The sequence below is a fragment of the Lampetra fluviatilis genome, unplaced genomic scaffold (genome assembly GCF_964198595.1).
Source record: "Lampetra fluviatilis unplaced genomic scaffold, kcLamFluv1.1 SCAFFOLD_334, whole genome shotgun sequence".
In the NCBI taxonomy this organism is placed as follows: Eukaryota; Metazoa; Chordata; class Hyperoartia; order Petromyzontiformes; family Petromyzontidae; genus Lampetra; species Lampetra fluviatilis.
The window spans coordinates 77,418-101,655 of record NW_027621426.1 but is presented as its reverse complement, the minus strand read 5'-3'; the positions used below and the strand labels follow the sequence as shown (position 1 = coordinate 101,655).

General features: G+C 60.0%; 1 protein-coding gene across 1 annotated transcript in view; it reads left to right on the top strand.

Annotated features, from left to right (window-relative positions):
- Nucleotides 1-2,828: 2,828 nt before the first annotated feature.
- The window catches only part of LOC144955247 (intermembrane lipid transfer protein VPS13D-like), a gene marked incomplete at its 5' end in the record, with an annotated part of 49,403 nt that continues 27,993 nt past the window's right edge, over nucleotides 2,829-24,238 (top strand). Inside the window, 10 exon segments of the mRNA XM_078885529.1 lie at nucleotides 2,829-2,912; nucleotides 3,646-3,930; nucleotides 5,650-5,785; nucleotides 7,544-7,686; nucleotides 13,484-13,608; nucleotides 15,252-15,400; nucleotides 15,402-15,539; nucleotides 16,194-16,518; nucleotides 18,496-18,737; nucleotides 20,783-20,885. Coding sequence (XP_078741655.1) covers nucleotides 2,829-2,912; nucleotides 3,646-3,930; nucleotides 5,650-5,785; nucleotides 7,544-7,686; nucleotides 13,484-13,608; nucleotides 15,252-15,400; nucleotides 15,402-15,539; nucleotides 16,194-16,518; nucleotides 18,496-18,737; nucleotides 20,783-20,885 — 1,730 coding nt within the window.

Here is a 24,238-nt window from a genome sequence, read left to right as displayed (position 1 = left end):
AGTGAGGGCACGGGGGCACGGGGTTAGTGGGGGTTCACGGGGGCACGGGGTTAGTGGGGGCACGGGGGCACGGGGTTAGTGGGGTTCACGGGGGCACGGGGTTAGTGGGGGCACGGGGGGCACGGGGTTAGTGGGGTTCACGGGGGCACGGGGTTAGTGGGGGGTCACGGGGGGCACGGGGTTAGTGGGCGGGCACGGGGGCACAGGGTTAGTGGGGTTCACGGGGGGCACGGGGGTTAGTGGGGTTCACGGGGGCACGGGGTTAGTGGGGGCACGGGGCACGGGGGTTAGTGGGGTTCACGGGGGGGCACGGGGTTAGTGGGGGCACGGGGGCACGGGGTTAGTGGGGTTCACGGTGGGGCACGGGGTTAGTGGGGGCACGGGGGCACGGGGTTAGTGAGGGCACGGGGGCACGGGGTTAGTGGGGGCACGGGGGCACGGGGTTAGTGGGGTTCACGGGGGCACGGGGTTAGTGGGGGCACGGGGGCACGGGGTTAGTGGGGTTCACGGGGGCACGGGGTTAGTGGGGGCACGGGGGCACGGGGTTAGTGGGGTTCACGGGGGCACGGGGTTAGTGGGGGCACGGGGGCACGGGGTTAGTGAGGGCACGGGGGCACGGGGTTAGTGGGGGCACGGGGGCACGGGGTTAGTGGGGTTCACGGGGGCACGGGGTTAGTGGGGGCACGGGGGGCACGGGGTTAGTGGGGTTCACGGGGGCACGGGGTTAGTGGGGGTCACGGGGGCACGGGGTTAGTGGGGGCACGGGGGCACGGGGTTAGTGGGGGCACGGGGGCACGGGGTTAGTGGGGGTCACGGGGGCACGGGGTTAGTGGGGGTCACGGGGGCACGGGGTTAGTGGGGGTCACGGGGGCACGGGGTTAGTGGGGGTCACGGGGGCACGGGGTTAGTGGGGGTCACGGGGGCACGGGGTTAGTGGGGGTCACGGGGGCACGGGGTTAGTGGGGCACGGGGGCACGGGGTTAGTGGGGGTCACGGGGGCACGGGGTTAGTGGGGGCACGGGGGGCACGGGGTTAGTGGGGGTCACGGGGGCACGGGGTTAGTGGGGGTCACGGGGGCACGGGGTTAGTGGGGGTCACGGGGGCACGGGGTTAGTGGGGGCACGGGGGCACGGGGTTAGTGGGGTCACGGGGGCACGGGGTTAGTGGGGGGGTCACGGGGGCACGGGGTTAGTGGGGGTCACGGGGGGCACGGGGTTAGTGGGGGCACGGGGGCACGGGGTTAGTGGGGGTCACGGGGGCACGGGGTTAGTGGGGGCACGGGGTTAGTGGGGGCACGGGGGCACGGGGTTAGTGGGGGCACGGGGGCACGGGGTTAGTGGGGTCACGGGGTTAGTGGGGTTCACGGGGTCACGGGGTTAGTGGGCTTCACGGGGTCACGGGGTTAGTGGGGTTCACGGGGGGCACGGGGTTAGTGGGGTCACGGTGTTAGTGGGGTTCACGGGGTCACGGGGTTAGTGGGGTTCACGGGGTTAGTGGGGTTCACGGGGGCACGGGGTTAGTGGGGTCACGGGGTTAGTGGGGTTCACGCGGTCACGGGGTTGGTGGGGTTCACGGGGGCACGGGGTTAGTGGGGTCACGGGGGCACGGGGTTAGTGGGGTCACGGGGTTAGCGGGGTTCACGGGGGCACGGGGTTAGTGGGGTCACGGGGGCACGGGGTTAGTGGGGTCACGGGGGCACGGGGTTAGTGGGGTCACGGGGGCACAGGGTTAGTGGGGTTCACGGGGGTCACGGGGTTAGTGGGGTCACGGGGGCACAGGGTTAGTGGGGTTCACGGGGGCACGGGGTTAGCGGGGTCACGGGGGTCACGGGGTTAGTGGGGTCACGGGGGCACGGGGTTAGTGGGGTTCACGGGGGCACGGGGTTAGTGGGGTTCACGGGGGCACGGGGTTAGTGGGGTCACGGGGGCACGGGGTTAGGGGGGTTCACGGGGGCACGGGGTTAGTGGGGTTCACGGGGACACGGGGTTAGCGGGGTCACGGGGTCACGGGGTTAGTGGGGGCACGGGGTCACGGGGTTAGTGGGGTTCATGGGGTCACGGGGTTAGTGGGGTCACGGGGGCACGGGGTTAGTGGGTTCACGCGGTCACGGTGTTAGTGGGTGGTGGTGGTGGGTGGTGGTGTTGGTGCGTGTGGGTGGTGGTGGTGGTGGTGGTAGTAGTGGGTGATGGTGGTGGTGTTTGTGGTGGTGTTAGTGGTGGTGGGTGGGTGGTGGTGGTGTTTGTGGTGGTGGTGGTGGTGGTGGTGGGTGGTGGTGTTGGTGGTGGTGGTGGTAGTAGAAGCTGTCTCTCTCTCTCCCCCCAGGGTTGCCGCTGCTGCGTGGGTAGTGGTGGTGGTGGTGTTTGTGGGTGGTGGGTGGTAGTGGTGGTGTTGGTGATGATGGTGGTAGTGGTAGTGCTGGCTGTCTCTCTCTCCCCGCCCCCCAGGCTTGCCGCTGCTGCGTGGGTAGTGTTGGTGGTGGTGGTGGTAGTGGTGGTGGTGGTAGTGGTGGTGATGGTGGTGGTAGTGGTGGTGTTTGTGGGTAGTGGTGGTAGTGGTAGTTGTCTCTCTCTCTCCCCAGGGTTGCCGCTGCTGCGTGGGTAGTGGTAGTGGTGTTAGTGGTGTTAGTGGTAGTGGTGGTGGTAGTGGTGGTGTTAGTGGTAGTGGTGGGTGGTAGTGGTGGTGTTAGTGGTAGTGGTGGTGGTAGTGGTGGTGTTAGTGGTAGTGGTGGTGGTAGTGGTGGTGTTAGTGGTAGTGGTGGTGGTAGTGGTGGTGTTAGTGGTAGTGGTGGTGGTAGTGGTAGCTGTTTCTCTCTGTCTCTCTCCCCCCAGGGTTGCCGCTGCTACGTGGCGTCCTGTCTCCTGGGCAGGACGCGGCGCTGGAGTCAGCCGACACGTCACGGAACATCGAGCTGGGTCAGTCTCATCATCATCATCAACATCGTCATCATCATCATCATCACCATCGTCACCATCATCACCATCATCGTCGTCATCGTCATCATCACCAGCAGCAGCATCATCATCCTCATCATCATCGTCATCATCATCGTCATCATCATCATCCTCACCATCATCACCATCATCAGCAGCATCATCATCATCGGTAGCAGCAGCATCATCATCTCCCTTCTCAACTCTTCCTCCTTCCATCACTCACTCACTCACCTGCCCACCCACTCACCCACCCACTCACCCACCCACTCACCCACTCACCACCACCCACCCACCCACTCACCCACTCACCCACTCACCCACCCACCCACCCACCCTCCCCGCCCACCCACCCACTCACCCACTCACCCACTCACCCACCCACCCACTCACTCACTCACCCACCCACCCTCTCACCCACCCACCCACCCACTCACCCACTCACCCACCCACTCACCCACCCACCCACTCACCCACTCACCCACTCACCCACCCACTCACTCACTCACTCACCCACCCACCCTCTCACCCACCCACCCTCTCACCCACCCACCCACCCACCCACCCACTCACCCACCCACCCACCCACTCACCCACTCACCCACTCACCCACCCACTCACTCACCCACCCACCCACTCACCCACCCACCCACCCACTCACCCACCCACCCACCCACTCACCCATTCACCCTCCCTCCCCCTCCCTCCCCCTCAGGCGTGGAGCTTGAGAACTTCCCGCGCTGCAAGGAGCTGCTGCTGATACCGGGACCCGCCGGGGGCGGTGGCTCCGGTGGCTCCGGTGGCTCCGGTGGCTCCGGTGGCTCCGGCTCCAGCGGCGGCGCCGGCTCTGAGCGGGCGTGGCGCTCGGAGCGGGTGGCGCAGCTGCGGGTCTTCGACCCGCGTCAGCGCCGCCTGCTGCTGACGGTGCGCGTGGCCAGCGTGGCGCACGGAGCCCGCCGCGTCCTCCTGTCGGCTCCCTACTGGCTCCTGAACAAGACCGGTGAGACTCAGGGTCACACACACAGAGACACACACACACAGAGACACACACACACACAGGGTGAGACTCACACACACGGAGCCCGCCGCGTCCTCCTGTCGGCTCCCTACTGGCTCCTGAACAAGACCGGTGAGACTCAGGGTCGCACACGCACACAGAGACACACAGAGACACACATACACACACACAGAGACACACACACAGAGAGACACACACACACACAGGGTGAGACTCACACACACACACGGAGCCCGGCGTGTCCTCCTGTCGGCTCCCTACTGGCTCCTGAACAAGACCGGTGAGACTCAGGGTCACACACACAGAGACACACACACACAGAGACACACACACACAGAGAGACACACACACACACAGGGTGAGACTCACACACACACACGGAGCCCGCCGCGTCCTCCTGTCGGCTCCCTTCTTGCTCCTGAACAAGACCGGTGAGACGCACACACACACAGGGTGAGACACACACACAGGGTGAGACACACACACACACACAGGCAGGGGTGAAACTCAGGCTCACACACACACACAGGGTGAGACACACACAGGGTGAGACTCACACACACACACACAGAGACACACACACACACACAGACACACACACACACACACAGAGACACACACACACAGACACACACACACAGACACACACACAGAGACACACAGGCAGGGTGAGACACACACACACACAGAGACACACAGAGACACACACACACACACAGACACACACACACACACACAGAGACACACACACAGAGACACACACACACGCACAGACACACACACGGAGACACACACACACAGGCAGGGTGAGACACACACACACAGGGTGAGACTCACACACACACACGGGGAGCTCCACACTGCCCACTGCCCACCGTCTCCTCCTGTACAGGAGGGGTGAGAAGGGGGGAGACTGAGATGATGATGATGATGGTGAGTGTGATGATGATGTTGCTACTACTGCTGGCGCTGCTGATGATGATGATGATGCTGCTGCTGCTGATGATGATGATAATGTTGCTACTACTGGCGCTGCTGCTGATGATGATGATGCTGCTACTGCTGCTGATGATGATGATGCTGCTACTACTGGCGATGATGATGATGTTGCTACGACTACTGCTGCTGCTGCTGATGATGATGATGGGTCCCAATTCTAACCGCTACTGATGCCACCCCCGCCACCACCACCTTCACCACCACCACCACCACCACCACCACCCTCACCACCACCTTCACCACCACCACCACCCTCACCACCCCCACCGCCACCCTCACCACCACCACCACCACCCTCACCACCCTCACCACCACCACCACCCTCACCACCACCACCACCACCACCACCCTCACCACCACCACCACCCTCACCACCCTCACCACCCTCACCACCCTCACCACCACCACCACCCTCACCACCACCACCACCCTCACCACCACCACCACCACCACCACCACCCTCACCACCCCCACCACCCTCACCACCCTCACCACCCCCACCACCCTCACCACCCTCACCACCACCACCACCACCCTCACCACCACCACCCTCACCACCCTCACCACCACCCTCACCACCACCACCACCACCACCCTCACCACCACCCACCACCCTCACCACCACCACCACCCTCACCACCCCCACCACCACCACCACCACCCCCACCACCCTCACCCTCACCACCCCCACCGCCACCGCAGGCCTGCCGCTGGTGTTCCGCCAGGAGGGAGTGCGTGGGGCTGAGGCTGCTGCCGCTGGGCAGTTTGAGGAGCACGAGGTGGCGCGGAGCCTCACGCCGCTCCTCTTCAGCTACGCTGATCGCGAGCAGCCCCAGCTGTGAGGCCCCTGGGGGGGGGGGGCACGGGGGGGTCATGTGGGGGGGGGCATGTGGGGGGGCACGTGGGGGAGGCACGGGGGAGGGGGCACGTGAGGGGGCACGTGAGGGGGCACGTGGGGGAGGCACGGGGGAGGGGGCACGTGAGGGGGCACGGGGGAGGGGGCACGTGGGGGGGCACGTGGGGGGGGGCACGTGGGGGAGGCACGGGGGAGGGGGCACGTGAGGGGGCACGGGGGAGGGGGCACGTGGGGGGGCACGTGGGGGGGGGCACGTGGAGGGGGCACGGGGGAGGGGGCACGTGGGGGAGGCACGGGGGAGGGGGCACGTGGGGGGGCACGGGGGAGGGGGCACGTGGGGGGGCACGTGGGGGGGGGCACGTGGAGGGGGCACGGGGGAGGGGGCACGTGGGGGGGCACGTGGGGGAGGCACGGGGGAGGGGGCACGTGGGGGGGCACGTGGGGGGGGGCACGTGGGGGAGGCACGGGGGAGGGGGCACGTGGGGGGGCACGTGGGGGAGGCACGGGGGAGGGGGCACGTGGGGGGGCACGGGGGAGGGGGCACGTGGGGGGGCACGTGGGGGGGCACGTGGGGGAGGCACGGGGGAGGGGGCACGTGGGGGGGCACGTGGGGGGGGGCACGTGGGGGAGGCACGGGGGAGGGGGCACGTGGGGGGGGGCACGTGAGGGGGTCACGGGGGAGGGGGCACGTGGGGGGGGGGCACGTGGGGGAGGCACGGGGGAGGGGGCGGGGGAGGGGGCACGTGGGGGGGCACGTGGGGGGGGGCACGTGGGGGAGGCACGGGGGAGGGGGCGGGGGAGGGGGCACGTGGGGGGGCACGTGGGGGGGCACGTGGGGGAGGCACGTGAGGGGGTCACGGGGGAGGGGGCACGTGGGGGGGCACGTGGGGGGGGGCACGTGGGGGGGCACGTGGGGGGGGGCACGTGGGGGAGGCACGGGGGAGGGGGCACGTGGGGGGGCACGTGGGGGGGGGCACGTGGGGGAGGCACGGGGGAGGGGGCACGTGGGGGGGCACGTGGGGGGGGGCACGTGGGGGAGGCACGGGGGAGGGGGCACGTGGGAGGGGGCACGTGGGGGTGCACGTGGGGGGGGGCATGTGGGGGAGGCACGGGGGAGGGGGCACGTGGGGGGGTGTTTGTGTACCTCTCTGTGTGTGTGTGTGTCTCTGTGTGTGTCTGTGTGTGTCTGTGTGTGTGTCTGTGTGTGTGTGTCTCTGTGTGTGTCTGTGTGTGTCTGTGTGTCTCTCTGTGTGTGTCTGTGTGTGTCTCTGTGTCTGTGTGTGTGTCTGTGTGTGTGTCTGTGTGTGTGTCTGTGTGTGTGTGTGTGTCTGTGTGTGTGTGTGTGTGTCTCTGTGTGTGTCTGTGTGTGTCTCTGTGTGTGTGTGTGTGTGTCTGTGTGTGTGTGTGTGTGTCTCTGTGTGTGTCTGTGTGTGTCTGTGTGTGTGTGTGTGTGTCTCTGTGTGTGTGTGTGTGTCTGTGTGTGTGTGTGTGTGTCTCTGTGTGTGTGTGTGTGTCTGTGTGTCTCTCTGTGTGTGTGTGTGCGGCGGTGGTGATCCAGTGAACATCTACAGCCCTGCTAGAGGCTACCTGGTGAACCTTTGTCTGTGTCTCAGCACTTGCCTTTACAGCCCTGCTAGAGGCTACGTGGGTGAACCTTTGTCTGTGTCTCAGCACTTGCCCCTGCAGCCCTGCTAGAGGCTACCTGGTGAACCTTTGTGTGTGTGTGTGCGTCACGTGCAGGTGCAGCATGCGGCTGGGCAGAGGCCTCCACCCCGACGGGCACCCGGCCTGGTCCCACTCGTTCTCCCTGGACGGGGGCTCTGGCGTGCGCACACTCACCGTGCTGCAGGCGGAGAACCGTCCAGGGCTCGTGTACAACATCGGTGATGCTCACCTACCCACTCAGTCACTCACTCACTCACTCAGTCAGTCACTTACTCACTCAGTCACTCAGTCAGTCAGTCAGTCACTCAGTCACTCAGTCATCCACTCACTCAGTCAGTCAGTCACTCAGTCAGTCATCTACTCACTCGCTCGCTCGCTCGCTCACTCACTCAGTCACTCAGTCAGTCACTCAGTCACTCACTCAGTCACTCACTCAGTCACTCACTCAGTCACTCAGTCACTCAGTCACTCAGTCACTCACTCAGTCACTCATTCAGTCACTCACCCACTCACTCAGTCACTCAGTCACTCACTCACTCACTCACACACTCGTTCTCCCTGGACGGGGGCTCTGGCGTGCGCACACTCACCGTGCTGCAGGCGGAGAACCGTCCAGGGCTCGTGTACAACCTCGGTGATGCTCACCTACCCACTCAGTCACTCACTCACTCACTCAGTCAGTCACTTACTCACTCAGTCACTCAGTCAGTCAGTCAGTCACTCAGTCACTCAGTCATCCACTCACTCAGTCAGTCAGTCAGTCATCTACTCACTCGCTCGCTCGCTCACTCACTCAGTCACTCAGTCAGTCACTCAGTCAGTCACTCAGTCACTCAGTCACTCACTCAGTCACTCACTCACTCAGTCACTCACTCACCCACTCACTCAGTCACTCACTCACTCACTCACCCACTCGTTCTCCCTGGACGGGGGCTCTGGCGTGCGCACACTCACCGTGCTACAGGCGGAGAACCGTCCAGGGCTCGTGTACAACATTGGTGATGCTCACCTACCCACTCAGTCACTCACTCACTCACTCAGTCAGTCACTTACTCACTCAGTCACTCACTCAGTCAGTCAGTCATCTACTCACTCGCTCGCTCGCTCACTCAGTCAGTCACTCAGTCAGTCACTCAGTCAGTCACTCAGTCACTCAGTCACTCACTCAGTCACTCACTCACTCAGTCACTCACTCACCCACTCACTCAGTCACTCACTCACTCACTCACCCACTCGTTCTCCCTGGACGGGGGCTCTGGCGTGCGCACACTCACCGTGCTACAGGCGGAGAACCGTCCAGGGCTCGTGTACAACATTGGTGATGCTCACCTACCCACTCAGTCACTCACTCACTCACTCAGTCAGTCACTTACTCACTCAGTCACTCACTCAGTCAGTCAGTCATCTACTCACTCGCTCGCTCGCTCACTCACTCAGTCACTCAGTCAGTCACTCAGTCAGTCACTCAGTCACTCAGTCACTCACTCAGTCACTCACTCACTCAGTCACTCAGTCACTCACTCAGTCACTCATTCAGTCACTCACCCACTCACTCAGTCACTCAGTCACTCACTCACTCACACACTCGTTCTCCCTGGACGGGGGCTCTGGCGTGCGCACACTCACCGTGCTACAGGCGGAGAACCGTCCAGGGCTCGTGTACAACATTGGTGATGCTCACCTACCCACTCAGTCACTCACTCACTCACTCAGTCAGTCACTTACTCACTCAGTCACTCAGTCAGTCAGTCAGTCACTCAGTCACTCAGTCATCCACTCACTCAGTCAGTCAGTCAGTCATCTACTCACTCGCTCGCTCGCTCGCTCACTCACTCAGTCACTCAGTCAGTCACTCAGTCAGTCACTCAGTCACTCAGTCACTCACTCAGTCACTCACTCACTCAGTCACTCAGTCACTCACTCAGTCACTCATTCAGTCACTCACCCACTCACTCAGTCACTCAGTCACTCACTCACTCACTCAGTCACTCACTCACTCACTCAGTCAGTCATTTACTCACTCAGTCACTCAGTCAGTCAGTCAGTCACTCAGTCACTCAGTCATCCACTCACTCAGTCAGTCAGTCAGTCAGTCACTCAGTCAGTCATCTACTCGCTCGCTCGCTCGCTCACTCAGTCAGTCACTCAGTCAGTCACTCAGTCAGTCACTCAGTCAGTCACTCAGTCACTCAGTCACTCACTCAGTCACTCACTCACTCAGTCACTCACTCACCCACTCACTCAGTCACTCACTCACTCACTCACCCACTCGTTCTCCCTGGACGGGGGCTCTGGCGTGCGCACACTCACCGTGCTACAGGCGGAGAACCGTCCAGGGCTCGTGTACAACATTGGTGATGCTCACCTACCCACTCAGTCACTCACTCACTCACTCAGTCAGTCACTTACTCACTCAGTCACTCACTCAGTCAGTCAGTCATCTACTCACTCGCTCGCTCGCTCACTCAGTCAGTCACTCAGTCAGTCACTCAGTCAGTCACTCAGTCACTCAGTCACTCACTCAGTCACTCACTCACTCAGTCACTCACTCACCCACTCACTCAGTCACTCACTCACTCACTCACCCACTCGTTCTCCCTGGACGGGGGCTCTGGCGTGCGCACACTCACCGTGCTACAGGCGGAGAACCGTCCAGGGCTCGTGTACAACATTGGTGATGCTCACCTACCCACTCAGTCACTCACTCACTCACTCAGTCAGTCACTTACTCACTCAGTCACTCACTCAGTCAGTCAGTCACTCAGTCACTCAGTCATCCACTCACTCAGTCAGTCAGTCAGTCACTCAGTCAGTCATCTACTCGCTCGCTCGCTCGCTCACTCACTCAGTCACTCAGTCAGTCACTCAGTCAGTCACTCAGTCACTCAGTCACTCACTCAGTCACTCACTCACTCAGTCACTCAGTCACTCACTCAGTCACTCATTCAGTCACTCACCCACTCACTCAGTCACTCAGTCACTCACTCACTCACACACTCAGTCACTCACTCACTCACTCACACACTCGTTCTCCCTGGACGGGGGCTCTGGCGTGCGCACACTCACCGTGCTACAGGCGGAGAACCGTCCAGGGCTCGTGTACAACATTGGTGATGCTCACCTACCCACTCAGTCACTCACTCACTCACTCAGTCAGTCACTTACTCACTCAGTCACTCACTCAGTCAGTCAGTCATCTACTCACTCGCTCGCTCGCTCACTCACTCAGTCACTCAGTCAGTCACTCAGTCAGTCACTCAGTCACTCAGTCACTCACTCAGTCACTCACTCACTCAGTCACTCAGTCACTCACTCAGTCACTCATTCAGTCACTCACCCACTCACTCAGTCACTCAGTCACTCACTCACTCACACACTCGTTCTCCCTGGACGGGGGCTCTGGCGTGCGCACACTCACCGTGCTACAGGCGGAGAACCGTCCAGGGCTCGTGTACAACATTGGTGATGCTCACCTACCCACTCAGTCACTCACTCACTCACTCAGTCAGTCACTTACTCACTCAGTCACTCAGTCAGTCAGTCAGTCACTCAGTCACTCAGTCATCCACTCACTCAGTCAGTCAGTCAGTCATCTACTCACTCGCTCGCTCGCTCGCTCGCTCACTCACTCAGTCACTCAGTCAGTCACTCAGTCAGTCACTCAGTCACTCAGTCACTCACTCAGTCACTCACTCACTCAGTCACTCAGTCACTCACTCAGTCACTCATTCAGTCACTCACCCACTCACTCAGTCACTCAGTCACTCACTCACTCACTCAGTCACTCACTCACTCACTCAGTCAGTCATTTACTCACTCAGTCACTCAGTCAGTCAGTCAGTCACTCAGTCACTCAGTCATCCACTCACTCAGTCAGTCAGTCAGTCAGTCACTCAGTCAGTCATCTACTCGCTCGCTCGCTCGCTCACTCAGTCAGTCACTCAGTCAGTCACTCAGTCAGTCACTCAGTCACTCAGTCACTCACTCAGTCACTCACTCACTCAGTCACTCACTCACCCACTCACTCAGTCACTCACTCACTCACTCACCCACTCGTTCTCCCTGGACGGGGGCTCTGGCGTGCGCACACTCACCGTGCTACAGGCGGAGAACCGTCCAGGGCTCGTGTACAACATTGGTGATGCTCACCTACCCACTCAGTCACTCACTCACTCACTCACTCAGTCACTTACTCACTCAGTCACTCAGTCAGTCAGTCAGTCACTCAGTCACTCAGTCATCCACTCACTCAGTCAGTCAGTCAGTCACTCAGTCAGTCATCTACTCACTCGCTCGCTCGCTCGCTCACTCACTCAGTCACTCACTCAGTCAGTCAGTCACTCAGTCACTCAGTCACTCACTCAGTCACTCACTCACTCAGTCACTCAGTCACTCACTCAGTCACTCATTCAGTCACTCACCCACTCACTCAGTCACTCAGTCACTCACTCACTCACTCACACACTCCTTCTCCCTGGACGGGGGCTCTGGCGTGCGCACACTCACCGTGCTACAGGCGGAGAACCGCCCGGGACTTGTGTACAACATCGGTGATGATCACTCATTCACTCAGTCACTCAGTCACTCACTCAGTCAGTCACTTACTCACTCAGTCACTCAGTCAGTCAGTCACTCAGTCACTCAGTCATCCACTCACTCACTCAGTCAGTCAGTCACTCAGTCAGTCATCTACTCGCTCGCTCGCTCGCTCACTCAGTCACTCACTCAGTCACTCAGTCACTCAGTCACTCACTCAGTTAGTCACTCACTCAGTCACTCAGTCACTCACTCACCCACTCAGTCACTCACTCAGTCACTCACTCACTCAGTCACTCACTCACTCAGTCACTCAGTCACTCACTCACCCACTCAGTCACTCACTCAGTCACTCACTCACTCAGTCACTCAGTCACTCACTCACTCACTCACTCACACACTCCTTCTCCCTGGACGGGGGCTCTGGCATGCGCACACTCACCGTGCTGCAGGCGGAGAACCGCCCGGGACTTGTGTACAACATCGGTGATGCTCACTCAGTCACTCAGTCACTCAGTCACTCACTCACTCACTCAGTCACTCAGTCACTCTCTCACTCACTCACTCAGTCATCTACTCATCCACCCACCCACCCACTCACCCACCCACTCACCCACCCACTCACCCACCCACTCACTCACCCACCCACCCACTCACCCACCCACTCACCCATTCACTCACTCACTCACTCACCCACCCACCCACTCACCCACTCACCCACCCACTCACCCACCCACTTACTCACCCACCCACCCACTCACCCACTCACCCACTCACTCACTCACCCACCCACCCACCCACCCACTTACTCACCCACCCACTTACTCACCCACCCACCCACTCACCCACTCACCCACCCACTCACTCACTCATCCACCCATCCACTCACTCACCCACCCACCCACCCACCCACTCACCCACCCACTCACCCACCCACCCACCCACTCACCCACCCACTCACCCACCCACTCACCCACTCACTCACCCACCCACTCACCCATTCACCCACTCACCCACCCACCCACTCACCCACCCACCCACCCACTCACCCACTCACCCACTCACCCACCCACCCACTCACCCACCCACCCACCCACTCACTCACCCACCCACCCACTCACTCACCCACTCACTCACTCACTCACCCACCCACCCACTCACCCACTCACTCACTCACCCACCCACCCACCCACTCACCCACTCACCCACTCACCCACTCACCCACTCACCCACCCACCCACTTACTCACCCACCCACCCACTCACCCACTCACCCACCCACCCACTCACTCACTCATCCACCCATCCACTCACCCACCCACTTACTCACCCACTCACCCACCCACCCACTCACTCACTCATCCACCCACCCACTCACCCACTCACCCACTCACCCACTCACTCACTCATCCACCCATCCACTCACCCACCCACTCACCCACCCACTCACCCCCCCCCCCCCCCCGCTGTGCGTGTGAAGGCATCATTGTGCGCAAGGCGCGTGGCCGCTTCCGCGACACGCAGGTGGTCACCTTCGCCCCTCGCTTCCTCCTCACGAACCGCTCCAAACACTCGCTCAGCTTCGCACAGAGAGAGTTCACTCAGGTGAGTGAGTGGGTGGGTGAGTGGGTGGGTGGGTGGGTGAGTGAGTGAGTGGGTGGGTGAGTGGGTGGGTGGGTGGGTGAGTGAGTGGGTGGGTGAGTGAGTGAGTGGGTGGGTGGGTGGGTGGGTGAGTGAGTGAGTGAGTGGGTGGGTGAGTGGGTGGGTGGGTGGGTGAGTGAGTGGGTGAGTGGGTGGGTGGGTGGGTGAGTGGGTGGGTGGGTGGGTGAGTGAGTGAGTGGGTGGGTGAGTGGGTGGGTGGGTGAGTGGGTGAGTGGGTGGGTGGGTGAGTGGGTGGGTGGGTGGGTGAGTGGGTGAGTGAGTGGGTGAGTGAGTGAGTGGGTGAGTGGGTGGGTGAGTGGGTGGGTGAGTGAGTGGGTGGGTGGGTGAGTGAGTGGGTGGGTGAGTGGGTGAGTGAGTGGGTGGGTGGGTGAATGGGTGAGCGGGTGGGTGAGTGGGTGAGTGGGTGGGTGAGTGAGTGAGTGGGTGGGTGAGTGGGTGGGTGGGTGGGTGGGTGAGTGAGTGGGTGGGTGAGTGAGTGAGTGGGTGGGTGGGTGGGTGAGTGAGTGAGTGAGTGGGTGGGTGAGTGAGTGGGTGGGTGAGTGGGTGAGTGAGTGGGTGGGTGGGTGAATGGGTGAGCGGGTGGGTGAGTGGGTGAGTGGGTGGGTGAGTGAGTGAGTGGGTGGGTGAGTGGGTGGGTGGGTGGGTGAGTGAGTGGGTGGGTGAGTGAGTGAGTGGGTGGGTGGGTGGGTGAGTGAGTGAGTGAGTGGGTGGGTGAGTGAGTGGGTGGGTGAGTGGGTGAGTGAGTGGGTGGGTGGGTGAATGGGTGAGCGGGTGGGTGAGTGGGTGAGTGGGTGGGTGAGTGAGTGAGTGGGTGGGTGGGTGAGTGGGTGAGTGGGTGAGTGAGTGAGTGGGTGAGTGAGTGAGTGAGTGGGTGGGTGGGTGGGTGGGTGGGTGGGTGAGTGAGTGAGTGAGTGAGTGGGTGAGTGAGTGAGTGGGTGGGTGGGTGGGTGGGTGGGTGAGTGAGTGGGTGAGTGATTGAGTGAGTGGGTGGATGAGTGAGTGTATGAGTGAGTAGGTGAGTGAGTGAGTGGGTGAGTGGGTGAGTGGGTGGGTGAGTGGGTGGGTGGGTGGGTGAGTGGGTGGGTGGGTGGGTGAGTGAGTGAGTGAGTGAGTGAGTGAGTGGGTGGGTGGGTGAGTGGGTGGGTGGGTGAGTGGGTGGGTGAATGGGTGGGTGAGTGGGTGAGTGAGTGGGTGGGTGGGTGGGTGAGTTAGTGGGTGAGTGGGTGAGTGAGTGAGTGAGTGAGTGAGTGGGTGGGTGGGTGGGTGGGTGAGTGAGTGAGTGAGTGGGTGGGTGGGTGAGTGGATGGGTGAGTGAATGGGTGAGTGGGTGGGTGAGTGAATGGGTGAGTGGGTGGGTAAATGAGTGGGTGAGTGAGTGGGTGAATGGGTGGGTGAGTAAGTGGGTGAGTGGGTGAGTGAGTGGGTGGGTGGGTGAGTGAGTGGTGCTGGAAAAGATGATGACTGTCTACGACTATAGCTATGACCATGACTGCTACGACTGTAGCTACCACTGTAGCTACGACTGTAGCTACCACTGTAGCTACGACTGTAGCTACGACTGTAACTCCGCCGTCGTTCCTCCGCAGGGCGGCCGTGCCCAGCCGGCGCCGGTCTCGGCGCTGCCGGGCGCCAGTCTCGTTTTCCACTGGCCCCGCTGCGACCTGGAGCAGCTGCTGTGTGTCCGCCTCTCCCCACCGCACCACCACCACCACCAGCAGCAGCATCAGCAGCAGCAGCAGCAGCAGCGGCCCCTCCCCGCCGGTACCCGCCGCGTCGGCGGCGCCGGCGGGGAACCACCACAGCGGACGGTCACGGGGCGTCTGGTCGGGCGGGTTCCGCATCGACTGCACGGGGTCGTTTCACGTCTGCGTGAGGTGGGCGTCGCGAACCGACGGGACTTTACGGGGTGGGGTGGGTGGGAGGGGGGGAGGGGTTTGGCGGGGGGGAGATGCACACACACAGACACACGCACAGACACACGCACAGAGACACACACACAGACAGACACACACACGCAGATACACACAGACACACACACACAGAGACACACACAGACACACACACAGACAGACACACACACATACATACACACACACGCAGACACACACGCAGACACACGCAGACACACACACACAGAGACACACACTCAGACACACACAGACACACACACACACAGACACACACACAGACAGACACACACACAGACACAGACACACACACGCAGACACACGCACACACAGACACACACAGACACACACACGCAGACACACGCACACACAGAGACACACACTCAGACACGCACACACAGACACACACACGCAGACACACACACGCAGACACACAGAGACACACACGCAGACACACGCACACACAGAGACACACACTCAGACACGCACACACAGACACACACACACAGACACACACACACAGACACACACACAGCAGTCAACCCATGGCACCACCAGGATCTGTCCCGTGACCTCCTGATTCTGATTCTCCCCCCGTTCCCGTTCTCTCCCCCACCACAGGGAGGAGGAGGAGGGTCCCAGCTCCCCCTCCGGTGGTGCTGGTGGTGGTGGCGGTGGTGGTGGCGTTGTTGGTGGTGGCGGTGGTGGCATTGTTGGTGGTGGTGGCGGTGATAGCGGTGGTAGCGGTGGTGGCGGTGGCGTTGGCGGTGGCATTGTTGGTGGTGGCGGTGGTGGCGGTGGTGGTGGTGTTGGTGGTGGTGGTGGTGGTGGCCGTCCGTGCGGCTTCCTGCGGGTGGAGGTGGCTCTCCGTGACGCCACCTTCCACGCAGAGTTCCTGGACACCGACTGCCTCCCCCCTCCATACCGCCTGGAGAACCACTCCCTGGTGGGTGGTGGGTGGGTGGGTGGGTGAGTGGGTGGGTGAGTGAGTGGGTGGGTGGGTGAGTGGGTGGGTGGGTGAGTGGGTGAGTGAGTGGGTGGGTGAGTGAGTGAGTGGGTGAGTGGGTGAGTGGGTGAGTGAGTGGGTGGGTGGGTGGGTGGGTGAGTGAGTGGGTGGGTGGGTGAGTGGGTGGGTGGGTGGGTGAGTGGGTGGGTGGGTGGGTGGGTGGGTGAGTGGGTGGGTTGTGGGTGGGTGGATGGAGTGGGGTGGGTGGATGGAGTGGGGTGGGTGGTGGGTGGGGTGGGTGGGTGGGGAGGGTGCGGTGGGGTGGGTGGATGGGGTGGGGTGGGTGGGGTGGGGAGGGTGGGGTGGGTGGGTGGTGGGTGGGGTGGGTGGTGGGTGGGGTGGGTGGGTGGGGAGGGTGCGGTGGGGAGGGTGCGGTGGGGTGGGTTGGTGGGGTGGGGTGGGTGGTCATCCTATTGGGTGATTTTCAATGCCTGAGGTGGGGTCTCACAATGGCCGGGTCGGGTTTAACCCACTTACACACCCACCCACTCACCCACCCACTCACCCACCCACTCACCCACCCACCCACTCACCCACCCACCCACCCACCCACCCACCCACTCACCCACCCACCCACTCACCCACCCACCCACTCACCCACCCACCCACTCACCCACCCACCCACTCACCCCCCCACTCACCCACTCACCCACCCACCCACCCACTCACCCACCCACTCACCCACCCACCCACTCACTCACCCACCCACTCACCCACCCACCCACCCACTCACCCACCCACCCACCCACTCACTCACTCACCCACTCACCCACCCACTCACAAACTCACCCACTCACTCACCCACCCACCCACTCACCAACTCACCCACTCACCCACCCACCCACTCACCCACTCACCCACCCACTCACTCACTCACCCACCCACCCAAACTCACTCACTCACCCACCCACCCACCCACTCACTCACTCACCCACCACTCACCCACTCACCCACCCACTCACCCACTCACTCACTCACCCACCACTCACCCACTCACTCACCCACCCACCCACCACTCACCCACTCACTCACCCACCCACCCACCCACCACTCACCCACTCACTCACCCACCCACCCACCCACTCACCAACTCACCCACTCACCCACCCACCCACTCACCCACTCACCCACCCACTCACCCACTCACCCACTCACTCACCCACCACTCACCCACTCACTCACCCACCCACCCACCACTCACCCACTCACCCACCCACCCACACCCCCACCAACCCACTCACTCACCCACCACTCACCCACTCACTCACCCACCCACCCACCCACCCACCACTCACCCACTCACCCACCCACCCACCCACTCACTCACCCACCCACCCACCCACTCACTCACCCACCACTCACCCACTCACCCACCCACCCACCCACTCACTCACCCACTCACCCACCCACCCACCACTCACCCACTCACCCACCCACTCACTCACCCACCCACCCACCCACCCACCACTCACCCACTCACTCACCCACCCACCCACCCACCCACTCACCAACTCACCCACTCACCCACCCACCCACTCACCCACTCACCCACCCACTCACCCACTCACCCACTCACTCACCCACCACTCACCCACTCACTCACCCACCCACCCACCACTCACCCACTCACCCACCCACCCACCCACTCACTCACCCACCACTCACCCACTCACTCACCCACCCACCCACCACTCACCCACTCACCCACCCACCCACTCACTCACCCACCCACCCACCCACCCACCCACTCACTCACCCACCACTCACCCACTCACCCACCCACCCACTCACCCACTCACCCACCCACTCACCCACTCACTCACCCACCACTCACCCACTCACTCACCCACCCACCCACCCACCACTCACCCACTCACCCACCCACCCACCCACTCACCCACTCACCCTCCCCCCCAGGTGTCCGTGGTGGTGTCCCAGCTGGGCGCCAGCGAGTCTCCACGCTGGCGCTTGTCCCCGGGCGCCATCGTGGCCTACGCCCCCGAGGAGCCGTGCCTGCCGCCCGTCGCGCTGGTGAGCGTCAGCGGCGCCGCCTCGCGCTCCGCCCGCGGCGCCGTCCGGCTGGACGACGCCGGAGCCCAGGGGGTGCAGCTGTACTACGAGAACTACATCTACGTCACCGCCAGCTACACCTTCACGGGGTGAGCCACTCACTCACTCAGCTACACCTTCACGGGGTGAGCCACTCAGTCACTCGCTCAGTCGCTCACTCACTCACTCACCCACCCACTCACTCACTCACTGGCGCCCAGGGGGTGCAGCTGTACTACGAGAACTACATCTACGTCACCGCCAGCTACACCTTCACGGGGTGAGCCGCTCACTCACTCAGCTACACCTTCACGGGATGAGCCACTCAGTCACTCGCTCAGTCGCTCACTCACTCACTCACCCAGTCACTCACTCAGTCACTCAGTCGCTCGCTCACTCAGTCGCTCAGTCGCTCGCTCACTCACTCACTCACTCACCCACTCACTCAGTCGCTCGCTCACAGTCGCTCAGTCACCCGCTCGCTCGCTCACTCACTCAGTCGCTCGCTCGCTCACTCACCCACCACCCACTCACTCACTCACTGGCGCCCAGGGGGTGCAGCTGTACTACGAGAACTACATCTACGTCACCGCCAGCTACACCTTCACGGGGTGAGCCGCTCAGTCGCTCGCTCACTCACACACTCACTCACCCACTCAGTCGCTCGCTCACTCACTCAGTCGCTCAGTCACTCACCCACACACTCACTCAGTTGCTCACTCACTCAGTCTCTCGCTCACTCACTCGCTCACTCACTCACTCGCTCACTCAGTCGCTCACTCACTCACTCACTCACACACTCACTCAGTCAGTCAGTCGCTCGCTCACTCACTCACTCAGTCAGTCAGTCGCTCGCTCACTCACTCACTCACTCGCTCACTCAGTCGCTCACTCACTCACACACTCACTCAGTCAGTCAGTCGCTCGCTCACTCACTCAGTCAGTCAGTCGCTCACTCACTCACTTACTCACTCGCTCACTCAGTCGCTCACTCACTCACTCAGTCAGTCAGTCAGTCGCTCGCTCACTCACTCACTCACTCACTCGCTCACTCAGTCGCTCACTCACTCACACACTCACTCAGTCAGTCAGTCAGTCGCTCGCTCGCTCACTCACACACCCACTCACCCACTCACTCACTGGCGCCCAGGGGGTGCAGCTGTACTACGAGAACTACATCTACGTCACCGCCAGCTACACCTTCACGGGGTGAGCCACTCAGTCGCTCGCTCACTCACACACTCACTCACCCACTCAGTCGCTCGCTCACTCACTCAGTCGCTCAGTCACCCGCTCGCTCGCTCACTCACTCAGTCGCTCGCTCACTCACTCACTCACCCACCCACCCACCCACCCACCCACTCACCCACCCACCCACTCGCTCACTCACTCACTCACTCACACACCTACTCACTCAGTCACTCACCCACTCACCCACTCACTCGAGTGAGTGAGTGTGTGAGTAAGTGTATGAGTGAGTGTATGAGTGACTGTGTGACTGTGTGTGTGTGTGACTGTGTGTGTGTGTAACTGTGTGACTGTGTGTGTGTGTGTGACTGTGTGTGTGTGTGTGACTGTGTGTGTGTGACTGTGACTGTGTGTATGTGACACTGTGTGTGTGTGACTGTGTGTAACTGTGTGTGACTGTGTGTGTGACACTGTGTGTGTGACACTGTGTGTGTGTGACTGTGTGTAACTGTGTGTGACTGTGTGTGTGACACTGTGTGTGTGACACTGTGTGTGTGTGACTGTGTGTAACTGTGTGTGACAGTGCGTGTGACGAGTTGCTTGCGGGCAGCTGGAGCGACGTGAGTGGCCAGCAGCTGTGTGTAACTGTGTGTGACTGTGTGTGTGTGTGTGTGACTGTGTGTGTGTGTGTGACACTGTGTGTGTGTGACACTGTGTGTGTAACTGTGTGACTGTGTGTGTGTGTGTGACTGTGTGTGTGTGTGTGACTGTGTGACTGTGTGTGTGTGTGTGACTGTGTGACTGTGTGTGTGTGTGACTGTGTGTGTGTGTGTGACAGTGCGGGTGACGAGGTGCTTGCGGGCAGCTGGAGCGACGTGAGTGGCCAGCAGCTGTGTGTGTGTGTGACTGTGTGTGTGTGTGTGACAGTGTGTGACTGTGTGTGTGTGTGACTGTGTGTGTGTGATAGTGCGGGTGACGAGGTGCTTGCGGGCAGCTGGAGCGACGTGAGTGGCCAGCAGCTGGTGCTGGACGTGCCGCCACGCTCACGCGCCGTCGTCCTGCGCAGGAAGGTGCGTGTCAAGGGTGTGTGTCTGTGTGTGTGTGTCAAGGGTGTGTGTGTCTGTGTGTGTGTACCTGTGTGTGTGTCTGTGTGTGTGTGTACCTGTGCGTGTGTGTCTGTGAGTATATGTGTGTGTACCTGTGTGTGTACCTGTGTGTGAGTGCGTGTACCTGTGTGTGTGTACCTGTGTGCGTGCGTGTGTGTGTACCTGTTTGTGTGTACCTGTGTGTGTTTACCTGTGTGCGTGCGTGTGTGTGTACCTGTGTGTGTGTGTGTGTCTGTGAGTATATGTGTGTGTGTGTGTCTGTGTGTGCGTGTGTGTCTGTCAGTATATGTGTGTGTACTTGTGTGTCTGTGTGTGTCTGTGTGTGTCTGTCAGTATATGTGTGTGTGTCTGTGTGTGTGTGTGTCTGTCAGTATAAAGTTTTATTTTATTATTTTATTATTTCCCTTCTACGTGACTTCACCGAAAGAACCAAGAAGATGAATCCCTGCAGTCACGAAAGCTTTAAATCAAAATCTATGGGCAGTGTTGAGTCTATGGGCAGTGTTGAGTCTATGGGCAGTGTTGAGTCTATGGGTAGTGTTGAGTCTATGGGCAGTGTTGAGTCTATGGGCAGTGTTGAGTCTATGGGCAGTGTTGAGTCTATGGGTAGTGTTGAATCTATGGGCAGTGTTGAGTCTATGGGCAGTGTTGAGTCTATGGGCAGTGTTGAGTCTATGGGCAGTGTTGAGTCTATGGGCAGTGTTGAGTCTATGGGCAGTGTTGAGTCTATGGTGCAGTGTTGAGTCTATGGGCAGTGTTGAGTCTATGGGTAGTGTTGAGTCTATGGGCAGTGTTGAGTCTATGGGTAGTGTTGAGTCTATGGGTAGTGTTGAGTCTATGGGCAGTGTTGAGTCTATGGGCAGTGTTGAGTCTATGGGTAGTGTTGAGTCTATGGGCAGTGTTGAGTCTATGGGTAGTGTTGAGTCTATGGGTAGTGTTGAGTCTATGGGCAGTGTTAGTCAATGGGCAGTGCTGAGTCTATGGGCAGTGTTGAGTCTATGGGTAGTGTTGAGTCTATGGGTAGTGTTGAGTCTATGGGTAGTGTTGAGTCTATGGGCAGTGTTGAGTCTATGGGCAGTGTTGAGTCTATGGGCAGTGTTGAGTCTATGGGCAGTGTTGAGTCTATGGGCAGTGTTGAGTCTATGGGCAGTGTTGAGTCTATGGGTAGTGTTGAGTCTATGGGCAGTGTTGAGTCTATGGGTAGTGTTGAGTCTATGGGCATTGTTGAGTCTATGGGCAGTGTTGAGTCTATGGGTAGTGTTGAGTCTATGGGTAGTGTTGAGTCTATGGGTAGTGTTGAGTCTATGGGCAGTGTTGAGTCTATGGGCATTGTTGAGTCTATGGGCAGTGTTGAGTCTATGGGCAGTGTTGAGTCTATGGGCAGTGTTGAGTCTATGGGCAGTGTTGAGTCTATGGGCAGTGTTGAGTCTATGGGCAGTGTGGAGTCTATGGGCAGTGTTGAGTCTATGGGCAGTGTTGAGTCTATGGGCAGTGTTGAGTCTATGGGCAGTGTTGAGTCTATGGGCAGTGTGGAGTCTATGGGCAGTGTTGAGTCTATGGGCAGTGTTGAGTCTATGGGCAGTGTTGAGTCTATGGGCAGTGTTGAGTCTATGGGCAGTGTTGAGTCTATGGGCAGTGTTGAGTCTATGGGCAGTGCTGAGTCTATGGGCAGTGTGGAGTCTATGGGCAGTGTTGAGTCTATGGGCAGTGTTGAGTCTATGGGCAGTGTTGAGTCTATGGGCAGTGTTGAGTCTATGGGCAGTGTTGAGTCTATGGGTAGTGTTGAGTCTATGGGCAGTGCTGAGTCTATGGGCAGTGCTGAGTCTATGGGCAGTGTTGAGTCTATGGGCAGTGCTGAGTCTATGGGCAGTGTTGAGTCTATGGGCAGTGTTGAGTCTATGGGCAGTGTTGAGTCTATGGGTAGTGTTAGTCTATGGGCAGTGCTGAGTCTATGGGCAGTGTTGAGTCTATGGGCAGTGTTGAGTCTATGGGTAGTGTTAGTCTATGGGCAGTGTTGAGTCTATGGGCAGTGTTGAGTCTATGGGCAGTGTTGAGTCTATGGGTAGTGTTAGTCTATGGGCAGTGTTAGTCTATGAGTAGTGTTAGTCTATGGGCAGTGTTGAGTCTATGGGCAGTGCTGAGTCTATGGGCAGTGCTGAGTCTATGGGCAGTGTGGAGTCTATGGGCAGTGCTGAGTCTATGGGCAGTGTTGAGTCTATGGGTAGTGTTGAGTCTATGGGCAGTGTTGAGTCTATGGGCAGTGCTGAGTCTATGGGCAGTGTTGAGTCTATGGGTAGTGCTGAGTCTATGGGGCAGTGTTGAGTCTATGGGCAGTGCTGAGTCTATGGGCAGTGTGGAGTCTATGGGCAGTGTTGAGTCTATGGGCAGTGTTAGTCTATGGGTAGTGTTAGTCTATGGGCAGTGTTAGTCTATGGGTAGTGTTAGTCTATGGGCAGTGTTAGTCTATGAGTAGTGTTAGTCTATGGGCAGTGTTTTATTTTATTATTTTTTTTTTTACTTCCCTTCTACGCGACGACTTTACCGAAAGAACCAAGAAGATGAATCCCTGCTGCAGTCACGACAGAAGCTTCACATCGAAATTTAAGCAGACACACTGGTTATACAAGTCCTCTCCCCGCGTTGTTCCTTTCAGCGACTCCACGCTTCTAAAAACTCCTCTGTTATCGCAAAACTATATTCTTAAGTTTTTTCGGTAAAGTCACGTCGGTAAAAAATGTTAATTAATAAAAGTAAAATAAAACGAAATAAAAAATTCACGGCGTTTCGGAAGCAACGCACAAGGCTCCGTCTTCAGGTGGAACCGTCACAGCCACGACAGCTGTATCAAGTAAATGAGAGATCGCAATAAATACCACCCCGTATATATAATGCTTGAGGGGGGGGGGAAGGGCCAGGAACGGCACACTTTTGTATTACCTATGTAGTGGTGGTATTGACGTGCGCCGACTGTGACAGTGATGGATCACGGGGCGGCGCGGGGTGCGGGGTTGGGCACGCGTTGTGGGCGTGGTGTGGACGCGCGCGCCGGGAGTGACAGATGACGAGGCGGCGCGGAGTGAGTGGTGAGGCACGATGAGATGTGGGAAAAGAGGATCGTAGCCAGCGCCCGGCGATTGGTCGAATAAGTGGGTGCTCGCAGCGACGTCCGCAGGTGGGGTATAAAGGGGGACGCGCGAGAGCACTCGGGGAGAGTTACCCAGTTGAAGACCCGAAGACGGAGCTGAAGACCTAGTGCTCCGAGTAGCTAAGTGGATGTTGGTCATCCGAGTAGCCAGTGGCGTTAGTCGCCGAGTAGC